This window comes from Fusarium verticillioides, chromosome 4 (genome assembly GCF_000149555.1).
Source record: "Fusarium verticillioides 7600 chromosome 4, whole genome shotgun sequence".
Taxonomy (NCBI): Eukaryota; Fungi; Ascomycota; class Sordariomycetes; order Hypocreales; family Nectriaceae; genus Fusarium; species Fusarium verticillioides.
The window spans coordinates 2,049,901-2,068,737 of record NC_031678.1 but is presented as its reverse complement, the minus strand read 5'-3'; the positions used below and the strand labels follow the sequence as shown (position 1 = coordinate 2,068,737).

General features: G+C 48.9%; 8 protein-coding genes across 8 annotated transcripts; 3 read left to right on the top strand and 5 right to left on the bottom strand.

The window, feature by feature from the left end:
* Window positions 1-514: 514 nt before the first annotated feature.
* On the bottom strand, window positions 515-2,028 carry FVEG_05018 (hypothetical protein; the record flags this gene model as incomplete). The annotated part of the gene is made up of 2 exons (XM_018893008.1): window positions 515-1,694; window positions 1,769-2,028. 2 exons carry the CDS (start codon window positions 2,026-2,028, stop codon window positions 515-517), a joined length of 1,440 nt encoding a protein of 479 aa, XP_018749814.1.
* A 620-nt stretch (window positions 2,029-2,648) lies between these two features.
* FVEG_05017 (hypothetical protein) lies at window positions 2,649-4,328 on the bottom strand (the record flags this gene model as incomplete). Its single annotated transcript, XM_018893007.1, has 3 exons — window positions 2,649-2,780; window positions 2,845-4,212; window positions 4,269-4,328. The coding sequence occupies 3 exons, from the start codon at window positions 4,326-4,328 to the stop codon at window positions 2,649-2,651; spliced, it is 1,560 nt and encodes a 519-aa protein (XP_018749813.1).
* Window positions 4,329-5,078: 750 nt separating this feature from the next.
* FVEG_05016 (hypothetical protein) lies at window positions 5,079-6,620 on the bottom strand. Its single transcript, XM_018893006.1, has 2 exons — window positions 6,543-6,620; window positions 5,079-6,472 (listed from the first exon to the last, which is right to left on the bottom strand). The coding sequence occupies exon 2, from the start codon at window positions 6,273-6,275 to the stop codon at window positions 5,481-5,483; it is 795 nt and encodes a 264-aa protein (XP_018749812.1). The 5' UTR covers window positions 6,276-6,472; window positions 6,543-6,620; the 3' UTR covers window positions 5,079-5,480.
* A 1,250-nt stretch (window positions 6,621-7,870) lies between these two features.
* FVEG_05015 (hypothetical protein) lies at window positions 7,871-11,455 on the top strand. Its single transcript, XM_018893005.1, has 2 exons — window positions 7,871-8,185; window positions 8,237-11,455. Exons 1-2 carry the CDS (start codon window positions 7,940-7,942, stop codon window positions 11,306-11,308), a joined length of 3,318 nt encoding a protein of 1,105 aa, XP_018749811.1. The 5' UTR covers window positions 7,871-7,939; the 3' UTR covers window positions 11,309-11,455.
* A 136-nt stretch (window positions 11,456-11,591) lies between these two features.
* Window positions 11,592-14,768, top strand: FVEG_05014 (DNA primase small subunit). The gene is made up of 4 exons (XM_018893004.1): window positions 11,592-11,982; window positions 12,032-12,226; window positions 12,275-12,721; window positions 12,773-14,768. The coding sequence occupies exons 1-4, from the start codon at window positions 11,738-11,740 to the stop codon at window positions 13,383-13,385; spliced, it is 1,500 nt and encodes a 499-aa protein (XP_018749810.1). The 5' UTR covers window positions 11,592-11,737; the 3' UTR covers window positions 13,386-14,768.
* On the bottom strand, window positions 12,022-15,052 carry FVEG_05013 (tRNA (guanine-N(1)-)-methyltransferase). Its single transcript, XM_018893003.1, has 2 exons — window positions 14,780-15,052; window positions 12,022-14,726 (listed from the first exon to the last, which is right to left on the bottom strand). The coding sequence occupies exon 2, from the start codon at window positions 14,708-14,710 to the stop codon at window positions 13,478-13,480; it is 1,233 nt and encodes a 410-aa protein (XP_018749809.1). The 5' UTR covers window positions 14,711-14,726; window positions 14,780-15,052; the 3' UTR covers window positions 12,022-13,477.
* A 90-nt stretch (window positions 15,053-15,142) lies between these two features.
* On the top strand, window positions 15,143-18,767 carry FVEG_05012 (hypothetical protein). Its single transcript, XM_018893002.1, has 8 exons — window positions 15,143-15,470; window positions 15,533-15,652; window positions 15,710-15,898; window positions 15,952-16,221; window positions 16,406-16,459; window positions 16,630-16,684; window positions 16,859-17,575; window positions 17,624-18,767. The coding sequence occupies exons 1-4, from the start codon at window positions 15,260-15,262 to the stop codon at window positions 16,053-16,055; spliced, it is 624 nt and encodes a 207-aa protein (XP_018749807.1). The 5' UTR covers window positions 15,143-15,259; the 3' UTR covers window positions 16,056-16,221; window positions 16,406-16,459; window positions 16,630-16,684; window positions 16,859-17,575; window positions 17,624-18,767.
* On the bottom strand, window positions 17,135-18,674 carry FVEG_05011 (hypothetical protein; the record flags this gene model as incomplete). The annotated part of the gene is made up of 3 exons (XM_018893001.1): window positions 17,135-17,561; window positions 17,617-18,191; window positions 18,243-18,674. The coding sequence occupies 3 exons, from the start codon at window positions 18,672-18,674 to the stop codon at window positions 17,135-17,137; spliced, it is 1,434 nt and encodes a 477-aa protein (XP_018749808.1).
* Window positions 18,768-18,837: the final 70 nt, after the last annotated feature.

Sequence of the window (18,837 nt, the reverse complement as noted above, 5' to 3'; positions counted from 1 at the left end):
GAGTTGAAGTATCTTTTTATTAAACTTCCGCACTGAAGATGTCCAGAAAGTGTCTCCTTATATATACCTCAAAACTGTCACTTTGTCACGGTAGAACATGGTTTGCGGCACTTTGACAGAACAAAAGAAGTTTGTTCGTAGGCCAGTGTTCCAGACATCAATGAATCACGTTCACCCCGAAAATTATCAACCTATATGCATTAAGGAGGTGAAAGTCAGAGGGAAGGGGATTGATGCAACTGAATGAGCGCGTACTAGTGAAACCCAATATATGAACAAGAGAAGGCAAAGCAAGTCAAGACTTTTATCCTAAGAGATAAAAGACTTGGGGTAAATTTAGGCAAATTCAGACCAGACTATGCTAGCCTTTTGATTAACTATTTTTAATACCTAAGATTAGGGTGAGAAGTTTTCTCTGAGGATCAATACCTCTGTTGAAACATACTCTCAGGTTTAAAGAAGAGAGATCAAAGCTTATGTCAAATATGATACTACTGTGAAAGAGACTTGTGTGTCATGGGTTCTTTGGGCGCCCGAGACCCATATCCTCTAAAACATCGATAACCCGTTTTCTCTTGGCCTTCCTTATTGCTAGAATAGGTGCGGACCTCTCTGAACACACCAAGTTGACTCCCTTCGGTATTGTAGCAGGCTTCTTTCCATTGGGCGGAATGACAGATTTGCGTGTAAACGTGAATTGTCGTGTTGCGAATAGCCCCCGGCTGATATATGACGGTCTCGTATCAATACCACCACGCTGAGAAGTGTGACCCAAGTGAAGGCATGCAATCGGCCGCGAGGGTAGAATGAATGGACCTGCTACAGCCTTGTAGGGAAGGGCCCCACGGGCTTCCAAATCTCGATCAGAACAAAGTTGACCGAGAAAGGAGTAAAGCCAGAATGCCCAAGCCTCAAATGCAACCCCATGGCATGTGCGAGCTTCTCGAGATGCAGCATCAATATCCCACCAAGGCGTAGTCTCCTTTGCAGTATCGCAGAGGTAGTTAAGAAGAAGTGGAACCTGACGACCCTGAACAAATTTAACAGCACATCGCGAGTCGCTGCACAACGACACCAAATCATTGTCAATACTTGCAGCGAGGTCACGCATATTCCTGTCTCGGGTTTCTTCTAGCGGCGCAAAGAGCATGAGATAGCGCAACAGTGAGTCGTCCAACCTATGTGGCGGCGCATCTGCCTGCTCCCATCCGTGTTCTTGCGCCGCCACCTTGCTGGCGTCCCACGCGTCCCTTGCACCAATAACGTCGTATAGGGCAAGAGATGGAAATTGCGACACCCATTGTAGAGATGCTTTGGATGTCGTCTCATCTCCCCATATTCGTAGGACTCGAAGCAAGGGGAATGGATCAGGTTTCTCAGACCATCCCCGGACAAGACGGTCCGAAATGTTTGGGAACGCAGTCCGCTCTGTTGGCTGAATTATCTCGAGGACACCGAGATTAGGCATGTCCGCCAGTCCAAGGAGATCATGCGCATTGAAGGTGCAACCGCCAGAGATGACTATGTGTGTTATGAAGTCCGAGTGCGGTGCTGTTAGAGGTTGAATGTAATGGGTGAGGTTGTTACCGGGATGGCATATGTGATGTCGAAAGCGGTACAGGGCAAGATTCTTCTCATCTCCTTCTTCCATGAGGAGTTTGGAAAGGTACTTCCAAGCATGGAGAGATACTCCTCTATTCCAGTATCAGTATCAGTAGCAGATCTCTAGATGTTTCCGAGCCATCCGCAGGATGTATATCGTACTGACCTTGCCTCGAGATACCTCCAAATGCGCCATAGTATGGCTTTTGGCAATGACTCAAGATGTGTTACAGAGCGAATCTTGCCGAAATTATCGCCAACAACACTGATAGCTATATCTACCAAAGATCGAGGCCCCTTTGTGCCTCGAGGCTTGAAGGAAGGGTATGGACGGCGCCGGCTCCAGTCTGCATTGCTCTCAGCCGTGAGAGCCTCCCGGGTCATGACATACTCCGAAAACGCTGGTCCAGACTCTGGGTCAAACATTGCTGGATCGAATGGAAATTGAGAAAGTGGCGAGGTTAAGTGAGACGGCACCAAGGGGAGGCAGGAAAACCTAGGATATCTTGTCTGAGTGATAAAAAGAGTTAGGTGAGTTGACATGTATCTTAGTAAGCCTTTAGACCAGTTTATTTTGGCACCCTGTTTTAATGTTAGTGGTTTTCTTTCTCCTCGTTGCGTTTCACCATTTCTGTAACACTGATAAGAACTTACCTATAGTTTAATGAGCCGACTTTGCGCATAATAATGAACTAAAGAAAAACAATCAAGTATGACACATGCAGTCTCTCGTTGGGTTATTTTGAATTTTTTACATTGTTTGTGGTTTTAAAATGTTTTAACTGCTCTCCCTCGGGGAAACACCGTCTGAACAAGCCTATTGTTTTTCCATGCCTCAACGGGAACAAGCGAAGCCGCTCAGACTGTGGGTGGCTTATAACGGCCGCCCTCTGATGCGATGGCTTCAAGCCATAAGACCCTCTTCCCGATCCGCAAGCTTGTCATCTCAAAGCCGGGTAATCCTTCTTCAAAATAGGTACTTTTCATATGACCGTGCGCTATGGTATTCAATCGTAATATCATTCCTTCTCTTTTATTTGCGTCATCTATAGCATGGGCTTGAGGTCCTCGGCGACGTGGAAGGGAGCCTCTGTCTTGCTCTTGACCTCGTCGACTGTGACACCGTCTGCGATCTCGATAAGGGTAAGGCCGTTGGCGAAGTCGACATCGAACACGCCCTGGGATGAGAGTCAGTTCATCGTTCATCAACTGATGACATGAGGAAGATCTGGGGAAACTTACCAGCTCAGTAATAATTCTCGACACACAAGCACGTCCTGTCAGAGGGAATGCACACTGCTTCACAATCTTGGGGTTACCCTTCTTATCCGTGTGCTCCATTGTCACAACAACCTTGGTCTCACTAGGGTTGCTGACAAGATCCATGGCACCACCGAAGCCCTTGACCTTTCCGGGAAGCATCCAATTAGCAAGATCACCAGTGGCGCTGACCTGCATAGCTCCAAGGATAGTGAGGTTGATACGACCGCTTCGAATCATACCGAAGCTCTCCTCGCTACCGAAGACAGCAGCACCGGGCTTGAGAGTAACGGTCTCCTTGCCAGCGTTGATCAGGTCAGCATCCTCTTGTCCCTTTTGAGGATAGGGACCTAGGCCAAGGATACCGTTCTCAGACTGGAGCTGAACCTCGACCTCAGGACCGACAAAGCCAGGGGCAAGCATAGGCATACCAATGCCCAGGTTAGCGTACATGCCGTTCTTGAACTCCTTAGCAGCACGACGAACGATGCGCTCACGCTTGGCAGCTGTGTCACCAGAGCCGAGGGCCTTGGTAGCCTCAGGGTCGTTAGGGTCCTTAGCCCAGGTGTACTTCTCGATCGACTTCTCTTCAGTGCTCTGAATGACGCGCTTGACGTAGATACCGGGCAGGTGGACAGCCTCAGGAGGAATCTCACCAGGCTCGACGATGTGCTCAGCTTCGACGATGGTCATCTTGGCGTTGCGGCCCATGGCGCCGTTGAAGTTGTGGGCAGCGAGACGGAATTGGCAGTTACCGAGCTTGTCAGCCTTGTAGGCCTTGACGAAGGCATAGTCACCGTCAATGCTCTCCTCCAGAAGGTAAGACTTTCCCTTGAAGACCTTGACGTCTTTGGGGTAAGAGTAGACATCAGGGGAACCATCAGCCTTGTTGCGCAGAGGAAGATCACCAGTCTGGACGACTGTGCCAAAGGCAGCAGGGGTGTAAAAGGCGGGCACACCCTTACCACCAGCGGCGCATCGCTCAGCAAGAGTTCCCTGAGGGGTCAGCTCAAGCTCGACCTCGCCAGTGAGGTACATCTTTTCAAAGGTCTTGTTCTCGCCAATGTAACTAGCAATCATCTTGCGGATTTGCTTAGTCTTGAGAAGTCTGCCGAGACCAAAGTTGTCGGTACCAGCATTGTTGGAGACGGCTGTGAGACCCTTGATTTCAGGCTTCTCAAGAACCTCGTTGATAAGAGAGTCAGGAACACCGCAGAGACCGAAACCACCGCAGAGGAGGGTTGTGTTGGGCTTCATGTCCTTGAGAGCTTCCTTGGCAGAGGGGAAGACCTTGTTGATCTCGGCGCGGCGAGCGGTTGCCGAGAAGGATCGTGCGAGGACGGCATTAGGCTTGAGATTTGTTAGCATACAGCCGAGATGCGCATTGAGCTGCCCGAGACACCTACGTTGGTGGGATTGCGAGCAAAAGCTCGGAGCGTCCGTAACCGGAAAGCTGAAGAAGACATGATGTGTGTGTTTGGAGAGGACGGATGAGAAGGTCGGGAATAGCTTCAGTGCCGACAACCCTGCTGTCGGTTAGGAAAGTAGCTAGAGTATATGCTTATATGCACGATCAATTGAGAGCTTCATGCGCCAGGGCTCTTTCTTCCAGAGACAGATCAGAGAACAAGAAGTCTAGGAAGAGATGTTATGAGAGAGAGAACTTGAGCCGGCAATGACGATAGAAGTCGACGGGCCGTTGGCGGGGGATATCCGTTTATTAAGGCCGGGTCTGGCCGTAAATCGACCTCCGTCTAAGCTCAAATACAATTCCGCGACCAAAGTTCGGAAGCGATAATCGGCATTCGGTATGATACCAAAACAGCATTTACAGGAATATTTAGGCGGGTCACCCTCATAAGCTCTCCTCCAACGGCTGCCGGGTGGTCCCCGTACAAGAGAACCTTCACCTTTGACCGGAAGCGAAGTGGAGGATCTCCCCGGTCTCTGCATGTGGAGACCGAGGATAGAGGGGTCATGAGTGGCAGGACAGTGAGAACAGCGGGGGCTCAAGTCCGGGGCAGGCCTGGACAGAGCAGTCTGGCGCTGTAGTTTAGTGGGCGGGTAATGGGTTTTCCGAACCTCCCGGCTATTCGTTTCGGGAGTTGACTTGTCATGACGGAACAGGGCTTCTCATGACAGCCAAACAGGTCAGGTTTTCACCTCGACGAGCTAGCTTTGTTAGGAAAACTTGCTGATGCTTGGAGAGGGACATCTCGGGGTTCAGTCACCGTTTTATTCATTGGTGATTATGTGTATTAGTAGTAATTGTTGTGACTACAGAGCGTATCCTAGATTTCCGACCCGGTTGCTTTCCGATCCGAGGTCGGCTATGGACTCTAATTCACTTCCAAATTAGGTACTAAATAAGCTGAGCTAGAAGCATGGGGTTATCAACACTCCCTCCCTTCTTCTCATCTGCAACACAACGCCAAGTGTCCATGATATTCTGGACGCAAAACTCCAAACTCCAAATGCCATCATTAGCTCTCTAGGCAGATCCGTGGCAGTTCCCTAAAACATTGGACGCTCGCATGAGCGGAAGAATGAAAAATGAACCATCGGGTATTCCTTTATCCTCCACAATAACCATTTCCCATTCAACTCGAAAATCCACGTTACATAGCAGTAGTGGCATTCTCTGGGTGAAGAGATACCAGTCCGATCAAGTTTCCCTCAGGGTCAACAAACTCTCCAATATCCATGATGCATTGTCGAACGCCGTATCGCAGCTGCTTGATCTCGCCGTAGTTATTCTCGATCAACGTCTCGGCAATACTAAGATCAGCCACTCGGATGTGGCATGCTGGTGTTACACCGCGTGCCATGGCTATCTGTCGCTTGTATTCGAGCTGAGCACGGCTGTCTCCCGTGTCTCTCACTTGCATCAAGGCTCCTGTGATGCGAGATCCTCCGCTCTGGCTTGAGTTGAAGAAGTTCATGGGCTGTACGTCAAAGTGTGAAGATCCCCATTGCCTCATATATGGATCATCAGACTGTTGGGCGTTCACATCCCCAAAGAACTTCCAGCCGAAGCAACGCGAGTAAAAGTTTACCGCTCTGTCCAAGTCGAAGCAGTACAGGAGGAGAAAGTCCGGAGTCCCTCCCATGCAAGACATATCTGGTCTCTCGCTTCCACATGTTTCGGTTTGAGGCAGCGAAGAAGGCAGCAAGTCGTTGTCGTTTGCAATTCTTGGAGAAGCATTGGTACCGAGGGATATGTTCTTGGCGGCATTTATGGGCAGCGAGAACGTTGAAGCAAAAGCTGGCGGTGTGAGCATCTCGGCTGTGGGTGTGTTGAGGGCATCATAGCCTAGTGAGGGCACGGGCGATGGTGTTCTCCGATCTGTGTCAAGGTCCATGGCTGATGAGGAAAGCGTGAGAGATGGTCTTGTTTTTGCGTATGACTCCATTTTGACAAGTGGATGTACTTTCTTGAATTACACCGGCTCGCTGAATCTTGTTGGACAGAAGCGTCAAGTTAATCAGGCAAGGCAAGGTTCAGTATTATGATGAGAAGCGTGACGCGCCGCGAGGCAACAGTCTAACAAAAGGAGAAATACCCGTCGTGTCTTAGAGACCAGGCCAGCGGACAAGAAACCACAGCTATCTAAGTTGTTCAACAATCAGATATATGGTTTGCATGAGCAAGTCATACATAAACTGATGGACAGGGTTACCTTGTTCTTATAGCCACCTGTTGATGAACAAGAGGCAATTTCCGAGAACTCCAACGCAAACTCTCCTTACATGCTGCGTGCCTTGAACTGCATAAAACACCACAAAAGCAATGATTCGAGACTGGAAGCACGGAACTTGGCGTGGGTGCCATCTGGGGCTTGCCAGGCCAACTCAGGCTAAGTGGTATGGAGGTTAAGGCAAGGAGGAGGCAAGACACTCAAACACAACAAAACAAACACACGACAGTGTTACGTCAAAGACCAATCGTTTAGGTCCAAAAGGCTAAAGACGTCAAGGGCGGAAGAAACCTGCAGCGACTAGGTCGCTTTGGCAAGTAGGGGTTCTCATTCTGGAAGGCTAATGCATAGGCAAGCAGAGCTACTGTACTGTTGGCGCTGCATTGTTGGTCTCTCGATTGGGCTCGTGTCAATCACCATCAACATAAACAAGCGTGTTGTCTCGAGCTGAGCTGAAGTTGTGGTTGATTTTCAGGGCCTTGACTTCTTTTGGTCAGTGTAGCGTTTATACTGGAATGGTAAACAACCCGAAATCCCACGCCTTCGCGGGTCATGTCATCAAACAGTTGTCTCAGAAGAGTGCGTTTCCTAATTTGCACACATAGTTGAAAGCGGTTATCCAACGTGAATCCTCACATGTCTCATTTTCGAACTGATGGCTTGACGATCACCGATCGTGAACGTGAAAGATGAGGGGCCACCAAAGAGAAGGGCGAGAGAGTTTGGCTGGCCTTAGGGGGCAAGAAAACACCGAGCCTTGATATAAGGTGTCAAAATAAACTAAGCATAGAGTCCCCTAGGCTTAGACTAAATTTACCTAAAGATTTTTATTACTTAGGATTAAGGTCCTGAGTTTTCTTTCCTCTAGGCTGGTATCACGTATCAGAGTGGACTGGCCTGAGCGTTCTGCAAGGCGTGGTCTATTTGGCGGGTATAATTAAGCAAGGAGTTGTTTTAAGTGCGATCGCCTGAACGGTTGGAAATGTGCTTTACAGTAGTAGCTGCATAATTCATGTGCAGGGAAGATATGGCGTGAGTTTCTCAAAAGGAGAATACGCGACGATCTAACCGAAGGAAAGGAGAGGAACGTTTGTGAGAAGGGAACAGTCGATGATTGTATTGCCGCAAACCAATGAATGATGCTCGGAACCGAAAGTCCCAGGATCCGATTGAGAATGCCCGGTTGGAGGTGCCCGGGAGTACGTACGAGTACGTACCGTTCCCGATAAGCTCCTTATCGCCCCGCAGATCCTGGCTTCCATCAGAAAAAAAATTACAGCATGAGCGCGGACCAAAGTCAATAGTGGCAGCTTCAACACCAAAGAACCTCCAATTTGTCGATAATCGCCTCCCACAATCTGGCGCATAATTGAACCACCATGGAGTCCAGTTCAAAGCGCCGGAAGCTAGACCACTCTTCATCTGGTCTGAGACACGATGCTCTCATTGATTTCGAGGCTCGCAGCTCTGCCAGAGTCTCAACCGCTAGCACTTTTGTTCTCCAAACAGACGAGCTACTCAAAGAGGCAAAACTTGACTACGGAAAGGCATTGAAGGATGCTGATGCAAACCTCCATCGACTGAAGGAAGCCATTGACACTGCGACTCCCCACGGACCCGAGCCTGTTCGTATTATGTGCAAAGTCGCCCATCTTCAAGACTAACAGATTTTGTAGATCGCTGAAGTCACGAGTCGCTTTGAGAAGAAGCACCGCATTTTCATTCCTTATCCCGATCCGAAGCCTGCTAAAGATGCTCCTTACAAGCTTTCTTTTGAGAAACCAGCTTCATACAATGTCGTTGGTAGCTATGTCGCCAAGACCATGATCAAATCCCAGGCGCAATTTGGCATCGATATGGTAGTTCAGATGCCCAAGACCATGTTCCAAGAAAAGGACTTTACAAGTATGCGATATTTCTACCGCCGAGCATATTACATCGCATACATTGCCGCCAATGCCAAGAAAGAGTTGGGAGACTCGATGGATATCGGCTTTGAATACCTGAACGAGAACCCGCTTCTGCCTGTACTTGCACTTCGACCCAAGCCCGAGGAGGAGGAGACCGATGTCAATGAGGCCAATGGGAGAGCTTCAAAGAAGAAGGCGAAGGTTGCGGAATCCCCGTATACTATTCGACTCATCCCTTGCGCTCCAGATGGTCTCTTCCCCAAGTCGAAGCTACTTCCTAGCTCTAACAACAACCGAAGTGGAGAGTCCGGTGGCAAGAAGACCCAGACCGGAACTCCTTTCTATAACTCTACTTTGAAAGCTGAGGAAACGTTCATCTCTTACCTGCGTGTTCTTACGCACGCCAAAAACGAGTGCCCCGCCCTGACTGATGCCTGTGTATTGGGAAGAATTTGGCTGCAGCAGAGGGGTTTCGGGAGCTCCATCTCGCAAGGTGGGTTTGGCCATTTCGAGTGGTCTATCATGATTGCTCTCTTGCTTCAAATGGGTGGACGAAATGGACAGGCAGCGCTTTCAAACTCTCTTAGCAGCACTGAACTTTTCAAGGCTGCTGTTCAGTTCCTTTCGACCACTGATTTCAATAAGAAGCCTTTCGTTTTTGGATCCTCGAAGATAAGTGCCGACTCTGTCCGAGAAGCTGGCCCCGTCATGTATGACCCAATTCGAGAACTCAACGTGCTGTCAAAGATGAGCCCCTGGTCTGCGAGTCTACTTCAAATGCACGCCAAGTCTACCACCGACCTCCTCGCTGATGAAGCTGCCGACAAGTTCAACCCGACATTCATTATCAAGTCTGATGCTCCCCTGCAGACATTCGATGCTATCTTCGAAATTAAGAGCAAGGATATTCCTAAGTCTAGTAGCTCTACTGACTGCAGAGGACATGCGTGGGACTTTAGCCTAGAAGCACACAAGGTACTCACAAAGGCCTACGGCACTCGTGCTCATCTGGTGCATTTTCAATTGCCTACCAGAGCTGGTTGGTCATTGGGCTCCGCGCCAACTTCAAGTTCTGGTAAACTCCAATTTGGGGTCATGTTCGAATTCGCCCAGATGTCCAGACAGATGGAGCATGGTCCCGCAGCAGAAGAACAAAAAGAAGCTGCCAAGTTCCGACAATTCTGGGGCGAGAAGGCCGAGCTGCGTCGTTTCAAGGATGGAAGTATTCTAGAATGTGTTGAGTGGTCAAGCAAAGTTCCGTTCCAGATCTGCGAGGAGATCGCGGCGTACACCTTGAAGCGACACTTGAAGGTTGCCAGCGAAAGTATTATTGCTTTTGGGGCTGGCTTTTCCAACATTATCACATTCTCTCATATGGATAAGGAGGCTTTCGATGCTGCTCGAAGGGCGTTCCAGACCCTCGAATACGATATTCGAAATCTTGAAGAATTGCCACTGCAGATTAGACAGCTTTCGCCGGTTTCACCAGCCGCTAGATATGCTTCAGTTGATGCTCCAAGCCCAGGCTTCCACACAGGTACTATTGAGCCTATAGATGTGAACCTCTATTTCGAGGCATCGAATCGATGGCCTGAGAACCTAGTGGCCATTCAAGAGACCAAGATTGAGTTTTTGCTGGATTTTGACAGGCGTCTCACGGCCGCGAAAGACAACATTACAACCTACCTTGGCCGGGATAATAAGGAGATTGGTATCGAGAATTTAGCGTATCTCGATATTATCTACGAATCTGGAGCGGCATTTAGATTGAGAATCCATGCAGACTTGGAAGATATCCTCCTTGAGCGCCAAATCAAGAACAAAACGCTTGATGCTCACATTCGAGAACAGTCGGAAGCAGTCCTTGCTAGGACCAACTGGTTCTTTGCTACCCTGCCAATTCATACACAGACTATCTCAACCTTTTGCACACGCCTCCATCCTCTATCACAGACTATCCGCTTGGTAAAACACTGGTTCAACTCTCACAAGCTTTCAAGCCACGTCAGCGAGGAGCTTATTGAGCTTTTCGTTCTGCACGTGTGCTTGCAACCATACCCATGGAGGGCCCCCACGAGTGCTTCAACAGGTTTCTTACGCACCCTGACATTCCTGTCGCGATGGGATTGGCGTGACGAGCCTCTGATTGTCGACTCTGCAGAGGAGCTAACTGATGACGATCGCCATAACATTCGCAAAGAGCTTGAGTCTCGGCGCAAAAAGGACCCCAACATGAACCACATAGTCATGTTTGTTGCTACCTCCAATGACACTTCTGGCCTCGCTTATACCCGCAATGGACCTTCTAAGCTCATCGCTTCACGTATGACACGACTGGCCAAGGCTGCATGTAAGCTTGTCAAGGACAGCGGATACCGTATTGATGCTACTGAGCTTTTCGAAACTTCGCTCGAAGACTACGATGTTCTTTTCCATCTTTCTCGAAAAGCTATTCGCTCAATACTTCGAGAGGCTGCTTCTGACCCCTCAGCCCGCCGTCACTCCCAGTTCAAGAACCTCGATGATCGCACAGGTCGCGCACCACTCCCCATCCGTGCTCATCCTGTCGATGTGTTGATGGAGGAGCTGCAGCGTGTATACGACGACTCACTTGTATTCTTCCGGGGAACCAATAACAGCGACGAGGACGATGCTGTGATAGGGGCGATCTGGAACCCAAAGCTTCAGCAGCAGAAGTTCCGAGCTGGTCTACCTTATAATTTCCACAAAGTAACCGACGAGGATGGAGATGTAGTCGTAGTGAACCGTAAGGCAGTGTTGTCAGAGATTGCTAGGATTGGTGGCGATATGATTAGAAAGATTGAGGAAGTCGAGTAAAGCGGACACACGGTTGATGATGCGAAGACATCTTGGAGAATACCCATGCATATAGATCAAGATATAGACTCAGGCTTTTATTTTAAGAAACGATTTTAGAAGTTTAACATATATCAGGCGTCGAATTTACTTGACATTTATGTGGCCCTATAGTTTTGGAGTAAATGGAATCCGATTTAATGACTTATAAATCGATGGATCTTTTTGGTGGGATGAGGATCAAAAGATACGTACACACCTCATTTAATTGCCAGTAGTGGAAACAGCTTTACGCGAACAGCCGCGTCTTAACGCGTTTCACGTTCACCCCTCGACCACTATCTTTAGTCAATCTTCCAGTCCCATCACTGCAACAACCAGCTACGGCAACTTCGAATTCATAGGCGCTCTGAAATTGATCACGACGACAATTGTTGTCGATTAATCAAAATGCCCCATTCTGTCGAAGAAGAAGCCATGTCATCCCCAAGCAACGTTAAGGACGAGCCTACGGAGGAGACAGGAATCTCTGATGAGGCTCCTAATGCGACTGAGGCAGATGTTAAGATGAACGAGACAGAAGACGTCAAAAAGGAAGCCAAGCAACTCGAGGATCTATTCGACGATGTCGACTCGGATGAGGAGTTTCCCAGTTCTGCGGCTGTTCAGCCAAGCTCCCAAGTTGCACCGCTTTTGTACGTAAAGTCTGCGTTTGGGCACAGTGGTCGAACTAATTGGTTATAGCGATGCTATGACATTGACAGCCTCAGATCCTGAGGTCATGCGAAGCTTCTATCAGCGATTATTCCCATGGCGATACCTATTTCAGTGGCTCAATCACAGTCCAACCCCAACAAACGACTTCGGCAACCGAGAGTTCGCTTTCACTCTCCAGAACGACGCCTACCTCCGATACCAATCCTTCCCTACTGCCGATATGTACGCGATCTCGTAGCTCAATGCGTTTTAATACTTATATTGTTACAGGCTCCGTAAGGACGTTCTCCGATTAATGCCATCTCGTTTCGAAATCGGACCAGTGTACACCACCAATCCCCGTGACCGAAAGCAACTCCGCAACTCATCCGCCTTCAAGCCCCTCGCGAAAGAGCTATGTTTCGATATAGATTTGACAGATTACGATGATATTCGAACATGCTGTGACAAGGCCAACATCTGCAACAAGTGTTGGCAGTTCATGACAATGGCTATTAAAGTGGTAGATGTTGCGCTGAGGGAAGACTTTGGCTTCAAGCACATCATGTGGGTGTACTCGGGACGACGAGGTGCTCACGCCTGGGTTTGCGATAAGAAGGTTCGAAGCATGGACGATCAGAAGAGAAGAGCAATTGCAGGCTATCTTGAGGTGGTCAAGGGAGGTGCACAGAGCGGAAAGAAGGTGAATGTGAGGAGGCCATTACATCCTCATTTGGCGTGAGTTCATGACCTGCACCCTTCTGAAGACGGCACACTAATTCGTTGCAGACGAAGTCTGGAAATCCTGAAAACTCATTTCCAAGAAGACGTTCTTGATGTCCAAGACCCATGGGCTTCTGCTGAGCAATCCGAGAAGCTGTTGCAGCTTCTCCCAAACCAGAATCTCAACGAATCACTCAGAAGGAAATGGGATGCCGCTCCAGGACGTGCATCTGCCTCAAAATGGGCAGACATTGACGCTGTGGCAAAGGCAGGCGCCAGCAAAAACCTCGACGCCAGACAGCTCCTTGAAGCCAAGCAAGACATCGTCTTAGAATACACCTACCCCCGACTGGATATTGAAGTCAGCAAGAAACTTAACCATTTGCTGAAGAGTCCTTTTGTCGTGCATCCTGGTACTGGCCGAGTTTGTGTGCCCATTAACACAAAGAATCTTGAGGACTTTGATCCTCTAAGTGTGCCTACAGTGCAGGAACTTCTGGCCGAGATCGACTCCTGGAAGGGGGAGGAGGAGGAGGATGGCAAAGGCACAGCTGACTGGGAAAAGACAAGCCTGAAGCCATATATCGAGCAGTTCAGACATTTTGTCAATGGATTGATGAAAGATGAGAAGGATGTCAAGGTCAAGCGGGAGCGGGAGGATGAAACCATGGACTTTTAGATGCGAGATGAGATGGAACAGACTTATGAACAGTATATTTGGTATTTACTTTTGGAACTGGCTGGCGCAGTAAGGCACTAATACAGATATTTCTACTTTGAGGGAGCTTCGACTTCAGGGGTACTCGTTTGAGGGGTGGTCTCTTCAGCATCAGGGTCCTTGATCTCTTGATCCTCCTCCTCGGGCTCCTCGACCCCTTGCCTCTCAGCTACTTCGGCCTCACCTGATTCACCCCTCTGGTCTCTCAAATGACCGCCCTTGCGCTTAGGGATGACACTCATAAACGCATCGCCCCAGTTCTCATACTCGAGCCACTTGAGCATGATCTCGACGACGTGGTTTGTTGCTAGAACCGTCCGGCTCTGCATCACCATGTACTGGCCGATAGGCAGCCGAGCCGTTCGGATGCCACGTTCCCTTGCTCGTTTGTAGCACAGCCCCTTCTCGCGGTTCTTGTCGACGAGGCCGCCGATGACATAGCTTGTGTTGGGTTCGAGGCGTTCGAGTGTGTACGGTGAGTCTGATGACAGGTAAACGATGTCCTGGTACTCGGGAGCGGGCTCAGGCTCGGGATCAGGCAAGGGGAGAGGGTCTTTTTCGTCTCTCACCCAAGGGATTCTGTTGTCCAAGCTCCTCTGAAGTTGATCGATCACACGATCACTCGGATCCCTCATCCTCTCCCGAGCCTGCTTCGCACACTCGATGAAATCTCCGTCCACAAAGTCAATACCCTTCCAATTCTTGTGTTTGTCATCAAGGATCTGGTGGAACCGCTCAGCCAGTTTCCCATTCCAGTCCGAGACGAAGATGTGTGTACGATATCTCGCATTTTTGTTCTCCGAGTATGACCTGGTAATTTGGCTGCCGAGCGAGATGAGCTCCTTCTCGCGCATGTACTGCTCAAAATCACAATCGAAGATGAGTGTGACAGGCACATTGACTGAAGGAGGTTTCTGCTGCCTATTGGCATTTGGATCGATGCCCTGAGCGATAAGTGCTGCTCTTTCTTCACGCTTGCGGACTTTGCGTGCGACTCGACTATCCTTTCGCTTCTGCTTGCGCTCCTCTTTTCCGGCTTCCCATTGCTGCTGTCTTCTCAAACGCTTGAGAGCGTTCTTGGACATAGGCTCGGCGGCTTCGTCATCCGCAGGCCGTTTTTGAGGAACAGTTGAGCCCTCTGCAAGAGGCACATTTACTGTTGGCTTTGTGTGAGAGTCGGCGGTGACTGTTTGCTCACCATGTCCAGTGTTGGCTGAGTTTTCTGGTAGTGAGGGGGTCTCCTGATGAGGTTGACCTTTCTCTCCTTCACTTATTGCTGGCTCCATCCTGGGAGAAACAATCCTTCCGGTCCTATCAATACAGAAAACCAATGTTTGGCGAATTGATGAACTGACTCTGAGTTCAGGTTAACTTTCTCTAAATGTTATACTAAGTCGTATAAGAGGTTTGCCAGTATAACATCGAAATAGGAAAATGAGTTGTGTAACGATCTTATTATCGAGCAGCCGCAGAAGTTGAAATAGTGGTATAAAAGTAATAAGAGCCAGACTTCTACATGAGTCAATGGCAATCCGTGGAATAGCTCTACTCAGAACTAAAGCTAGAGAGGAAGAATCTCTCTGTTAAGCTCATAACTTAGTAGCCAATTTTTCTCACTGAGTCCAGTGATGGTGGGGGCATGATGGAGGTACGTACCGCGACAGAGGACTTGAATTTCATTGAGCTCTCCTGAGCCAATGAGAGCAGAGCAATTGGATGACCAACGTCACGTGTTCCTTGTGGGGGCATCTCAATCCTACAGTTTCCATAGCTCGGCTTCAACCTCAGGACCAAGAAATAAAAGCTCCCAACTCCTCTCCCTCACAGCAATCGCAATGGAGCACCCGTCGAGCGCGAATTGGAAGGCTCACAAGAAGGCCGACAACCTTTTCAAGCCTTACGATGTCCTCGATGACACCGCAAAGGCTGGTGTGATCGGTGCTCTCAGTGGTCTCTTCCTCTCCTCCGTCAAGAATGCCATGGCCAAGAATAATGTCGGCATCTTGAGCGTCTTCACCCGAGGTGCTCATATCATCGGTATCGGAGGTACGATAGATGCGGAGGACAAGGCCAATTGAAGGTTTAGCGGTACTGATTGTGTCATATAGCCGCCGCCCCCGCCGCATATGTCTTCGTTTCACGGAGCTCAATGAACCTCCGCGAAAAGGACGACCCCTTCTCTGCTGCTCTCGGTGGCTTCGCCCTGGGTTCAGTTCTCGGCCTTCCCAGTATGACCTGATCTTGTACCTCAAATCACAAAAACCGCATGATTTAACACGCTACAGCAAGACGAATGCCCGTTGTTATGGGACTCGGTGGTGGTCTCGCAGTCTTCCAGGGCATGTTCCACTACCTCGGCGGCCGATACGATAGCTTCAAGAGAGAGGACGATGAGTTCGAGCGCAAGGAGATCATCCGACGAAGCACCCGACTGCCAATTGAGCAGACTATTTCAGAAGTTGGCGAGGGCCGAGGTAAGTCGCGCACAACGTTTGATGTGGCCGGGCAACTTCTCACACTTTGATAGGCATCCGACCTCCTGGATATGAGGAGCGAAGGGCAGAGCGACTTAGTGCGAAGTATGGTGTTGAGATCAACCCTATTAAGGCGACTGTCGAGGGTAGCCAATAAGCACGATGCGACGAGCGGGCGCACGGGACGGGACGGGAGCGATTGTACATAACTCTTCTGGGCGAGGAAGAGATGCTACACTAGAGAATTGGAGTTTTGTTTTGTTTCCATGTGAAGCTCTGAACTGTGCCAACTCACACTTGGGCAGTCAGTTCTCTCCTTAAAGGTATGTCATCTGAGCTTTCATTCATCCATCCCTCCTCATTTTGCAATGATGATACACCGAGTCAGAGGCTGTTTATGATCACAATGATTCCAAACCTCACCAATATCTACATCCTGAGCACAATCCCCTCTTAATTCGCGTGGTTTTGATGGTGTTGTTTTTGACTATTCACTGACCATGGTAGATTACATTCATAGCTTTCTATCATTGGGGAATACCCCATGTTATAATTCACAAGGTAGGTCAAGTATGTCTCTGTTCTTTTGCTTTGCTATGATGATATACCGAGTCAGAGGCTGTTTATGATCTTGATGATTCCAACACTCACCAATATCTACATCCTGAGCCCCTATTGTCACTTGTATCAAGTCTATTTATTATTGAGTGAACAATACTGACTGCATCAAGACACTAGGCTCCTAATCTATCCATTTACGAAACCTTTTCTGTATAAAGCATCGTGGTACGTCTGATTTCTTTCATTTTCTCGCAAACCGTTCTATGATGATACATTGAGTCAGAGGCTGTTTATGATCTTGATGATTCCAACGCTCACCAATATCTACATCCTGAGAACCCGCTCATTTTATCTTTGTCTACTGCAAGCTCATTTGGATGCGTTGCTAACTCATCCAAGTATAGTTACTCTGGTTTATTCCTCTTTCACCTGTGTCACAAGCGTTTGTCTATCCTGATCTGACTTTACGCTCATCTCATTATTTACGCCAGTATAGGCTAGCGACTTCTTTATTTAATGCGGATTATCTCACGTTCTCAATGTTAACCCTTTTTGAATGTGTTCATCCATCCTGTGTCTCGTGTGGGTTCCATTTGCCTTTGCCCTTGATCCTGTTTTTCCAACTCAACGACTTTCAAGCCTGTGATTCTCTCTTCCATCCGTGCTGGACAGACCTCAGACCTTTACAACCTTCAGTCCGACTTGCACACAACGTGCGAAGACGAAAAACATGCAACCGGCCAGCATAGAACAGCCACAAAACAACTGCAGGCCGAGATAGTCACCATTCTGAGCAGACACGATGGCTCCGGCGATGGGGCTTCCTGTCAGAGCACCAAAAGACTGAACCGCAAACGCAGCGCCAACACGAGTGCCAATCTGGCGAATATCGGAGAGCTGTGCGATGAGAGTTGGGACGAGGCTGATATAGCCACCTGATGAGAATCCAAAAATGACAGCAAATACGACAATGCCGGCAGTATCTTTGACAGGAATCCAGACGCAGAAACAAAAGAGGGCGGATATGAATGTGATGATGATCATGACGTTGTATCGACCAATCTTGTCGGCGATAATGCCGGGAATAATACGACCAAAGATACTGTGGTCAAGTTAGTACGTACTGCAAAGCATCGTCTGGAAGGGCCATGACTTACCTCACAGCATTGAGGATAGGTAGCAGGTAAGGGATCAAAGTCTCGGACATGCCCGCAGCCTGAGCCTGGAGGAGGACATAGTTGAAGGGAAGAAACATGCCCCACATGAAGAGAAAGAAGCCGATGACAGTGATGAGGATGGGAAATTCGCGCAGACCGTTGATGTAGTCCTTGACAACAAAGGGCTTGGGGCGGGGAGGTAGACGCGACTTGACAGTGAGACAAGAGAAGACAAGCAAGACGAGGAACATGAAAGCCATGGTACGCATCATCCAGGGGAAACCGACACTCTGAATCATCTTGTCCATCATGATTGGAAGAACAACGCCTCCGAGAGATGAGCCTGAGACCATGATACCGAAAGCGCCAGCTCTGCGCTTGAAGAACCATGTGACGAGTGAGGACATGCAAGCGTTGAAGACAGCGCTTGATCCAATAGCTGCGACGATGGACTGTGAGAGGAAGAACTGATAGTATTCTTTTGACAAAGAAATCATCATGAGACCAAAGATGTAGGCGATCGAGCCGCCCCAGAGAAGATACTTGGGGCCGTAGTTGTCGAAGAGACTGCCAAACTAGCAAGAGGTCAGTTTATTGCTGGACACGAGGAGGATGTGTATGCATACAATGGCACCACAGAAGACCATGAAGAACACCTCAACAGAGGTGATCCAGCTCACGGCAGAGCTATCATAGTCCCTAAGTGGTCCAGAAACATAGTATTTCTGAAACACACCCACGCAGTTCACAAGGCCGAATGTGCAGAACAGAGCACACCATCCACCAAAGACAACAAGCCAAGCCTCGAAACCGCCATCTGGGAAATCAGCTGGTGCCATTCCTGGTGGAGGACCGGCTGGCGGTTGCTCCTGTTTCTTCACATCATCGTCACCACGCTCGAGATCAGCTGCGACGGCGTTGGTAGGTTCTGGATGTATGTTGGCTTCTGTTTTGGTAGTAGGTTGAGGACCTGACTTTTCAGGGTCTGTTGAAGTGGTTGGTTGGAGGTTTCTGTCATTGACCGTCTCGGAGGAGGAGGATATTGTCGAACGAGCCATGATGATGGTTGTGTAGGTGTAATCTGAGATGTAGGGCAAAGAAAGGGAAGAATTATTATTGTATGTTGCGTGTTACTCAAGCTGCCATTAGACCATGATGCGTCATGTCAGTGTTAACAAGTGTAAATCATTGCTGGGTAGTGATTGTATGGCTCAGTCCATT

Excerpts from the sequence above, each read along its gene's own strand:
- FVEG_05016 (XM_018893006.1), bottom strand. The coding sequence starts at position 6,275 with ATGGAGTCATACGCAAAAACAAGACCATCTCTCACGCTTTCCTCATCA.
- FVEG_05015 (XM_018893005.1), top strand. The coding sequence starts at position 7,940 with ATGGAGTCCAGTTCAAAGCGCCGGAAGCTAGACCACTCTTCATCTGGT. Across the intron at positions 8,186-8,236 it reads CTCCCCACGGACCCGAGCCT|ATCGCTGAAGTCACGAGTCG; the intron begins GTTCGTATTATG and ends CAGATTTTGTAG.
- FVEG_05014 (XM_018893004.1), top strand. The coding sequence starts at position 11,738 with ATGCCCCATTCTGTCGAAGAAGAAGCCATGTCATCCCCAAGCAACGTT. Across the intron at positions 11,983-12,031 it reads TCCCAAGTTGCACCGCTTTT|CGATGCTATGACATTGACAG; the intron begins GTACGTAAAGTC and ends AATTGGTTATAG. Across the intron at positions 12,722-12,772 it reads CCATTACATCCTCATTTGGC|ACGAAGTCTGGAAATCCTGA; the intron begins GTGAGTTCATGA and ends AATTCGTTGCAG.
- FVEG_05013 (XM_018893003.1), bottom strand. The coding sequence starts at position 14,710 with ATGGAGCCAGCAATAAGTGAAGGAGAGAAAGGTCAACCTCATCAGGAG.
- FVEG_05012 (XM_018893002.1), top strand. The coding sequence starts at position 15,260 with ATGGAGCACCCGTCGAGCGCGAATTGGAAGGCTCACAAGAAGGCCGAC. Across the intron at positions 15,471-15,532 it reads TCATATCATCGGTATCGGAG|CCGCCGCCCCCGCCGCATAT; the intron begins GTACGATAGATG and ends TGTGTCATATAG. Across the intron at positions 15,899-15,951 it reads AGAAGTTGGCGAGGGCCGAG|GCATCCGACCTCCTGGATAT; the intron begins GTAAGTCGCGCA and ends ACACTTTGATAG.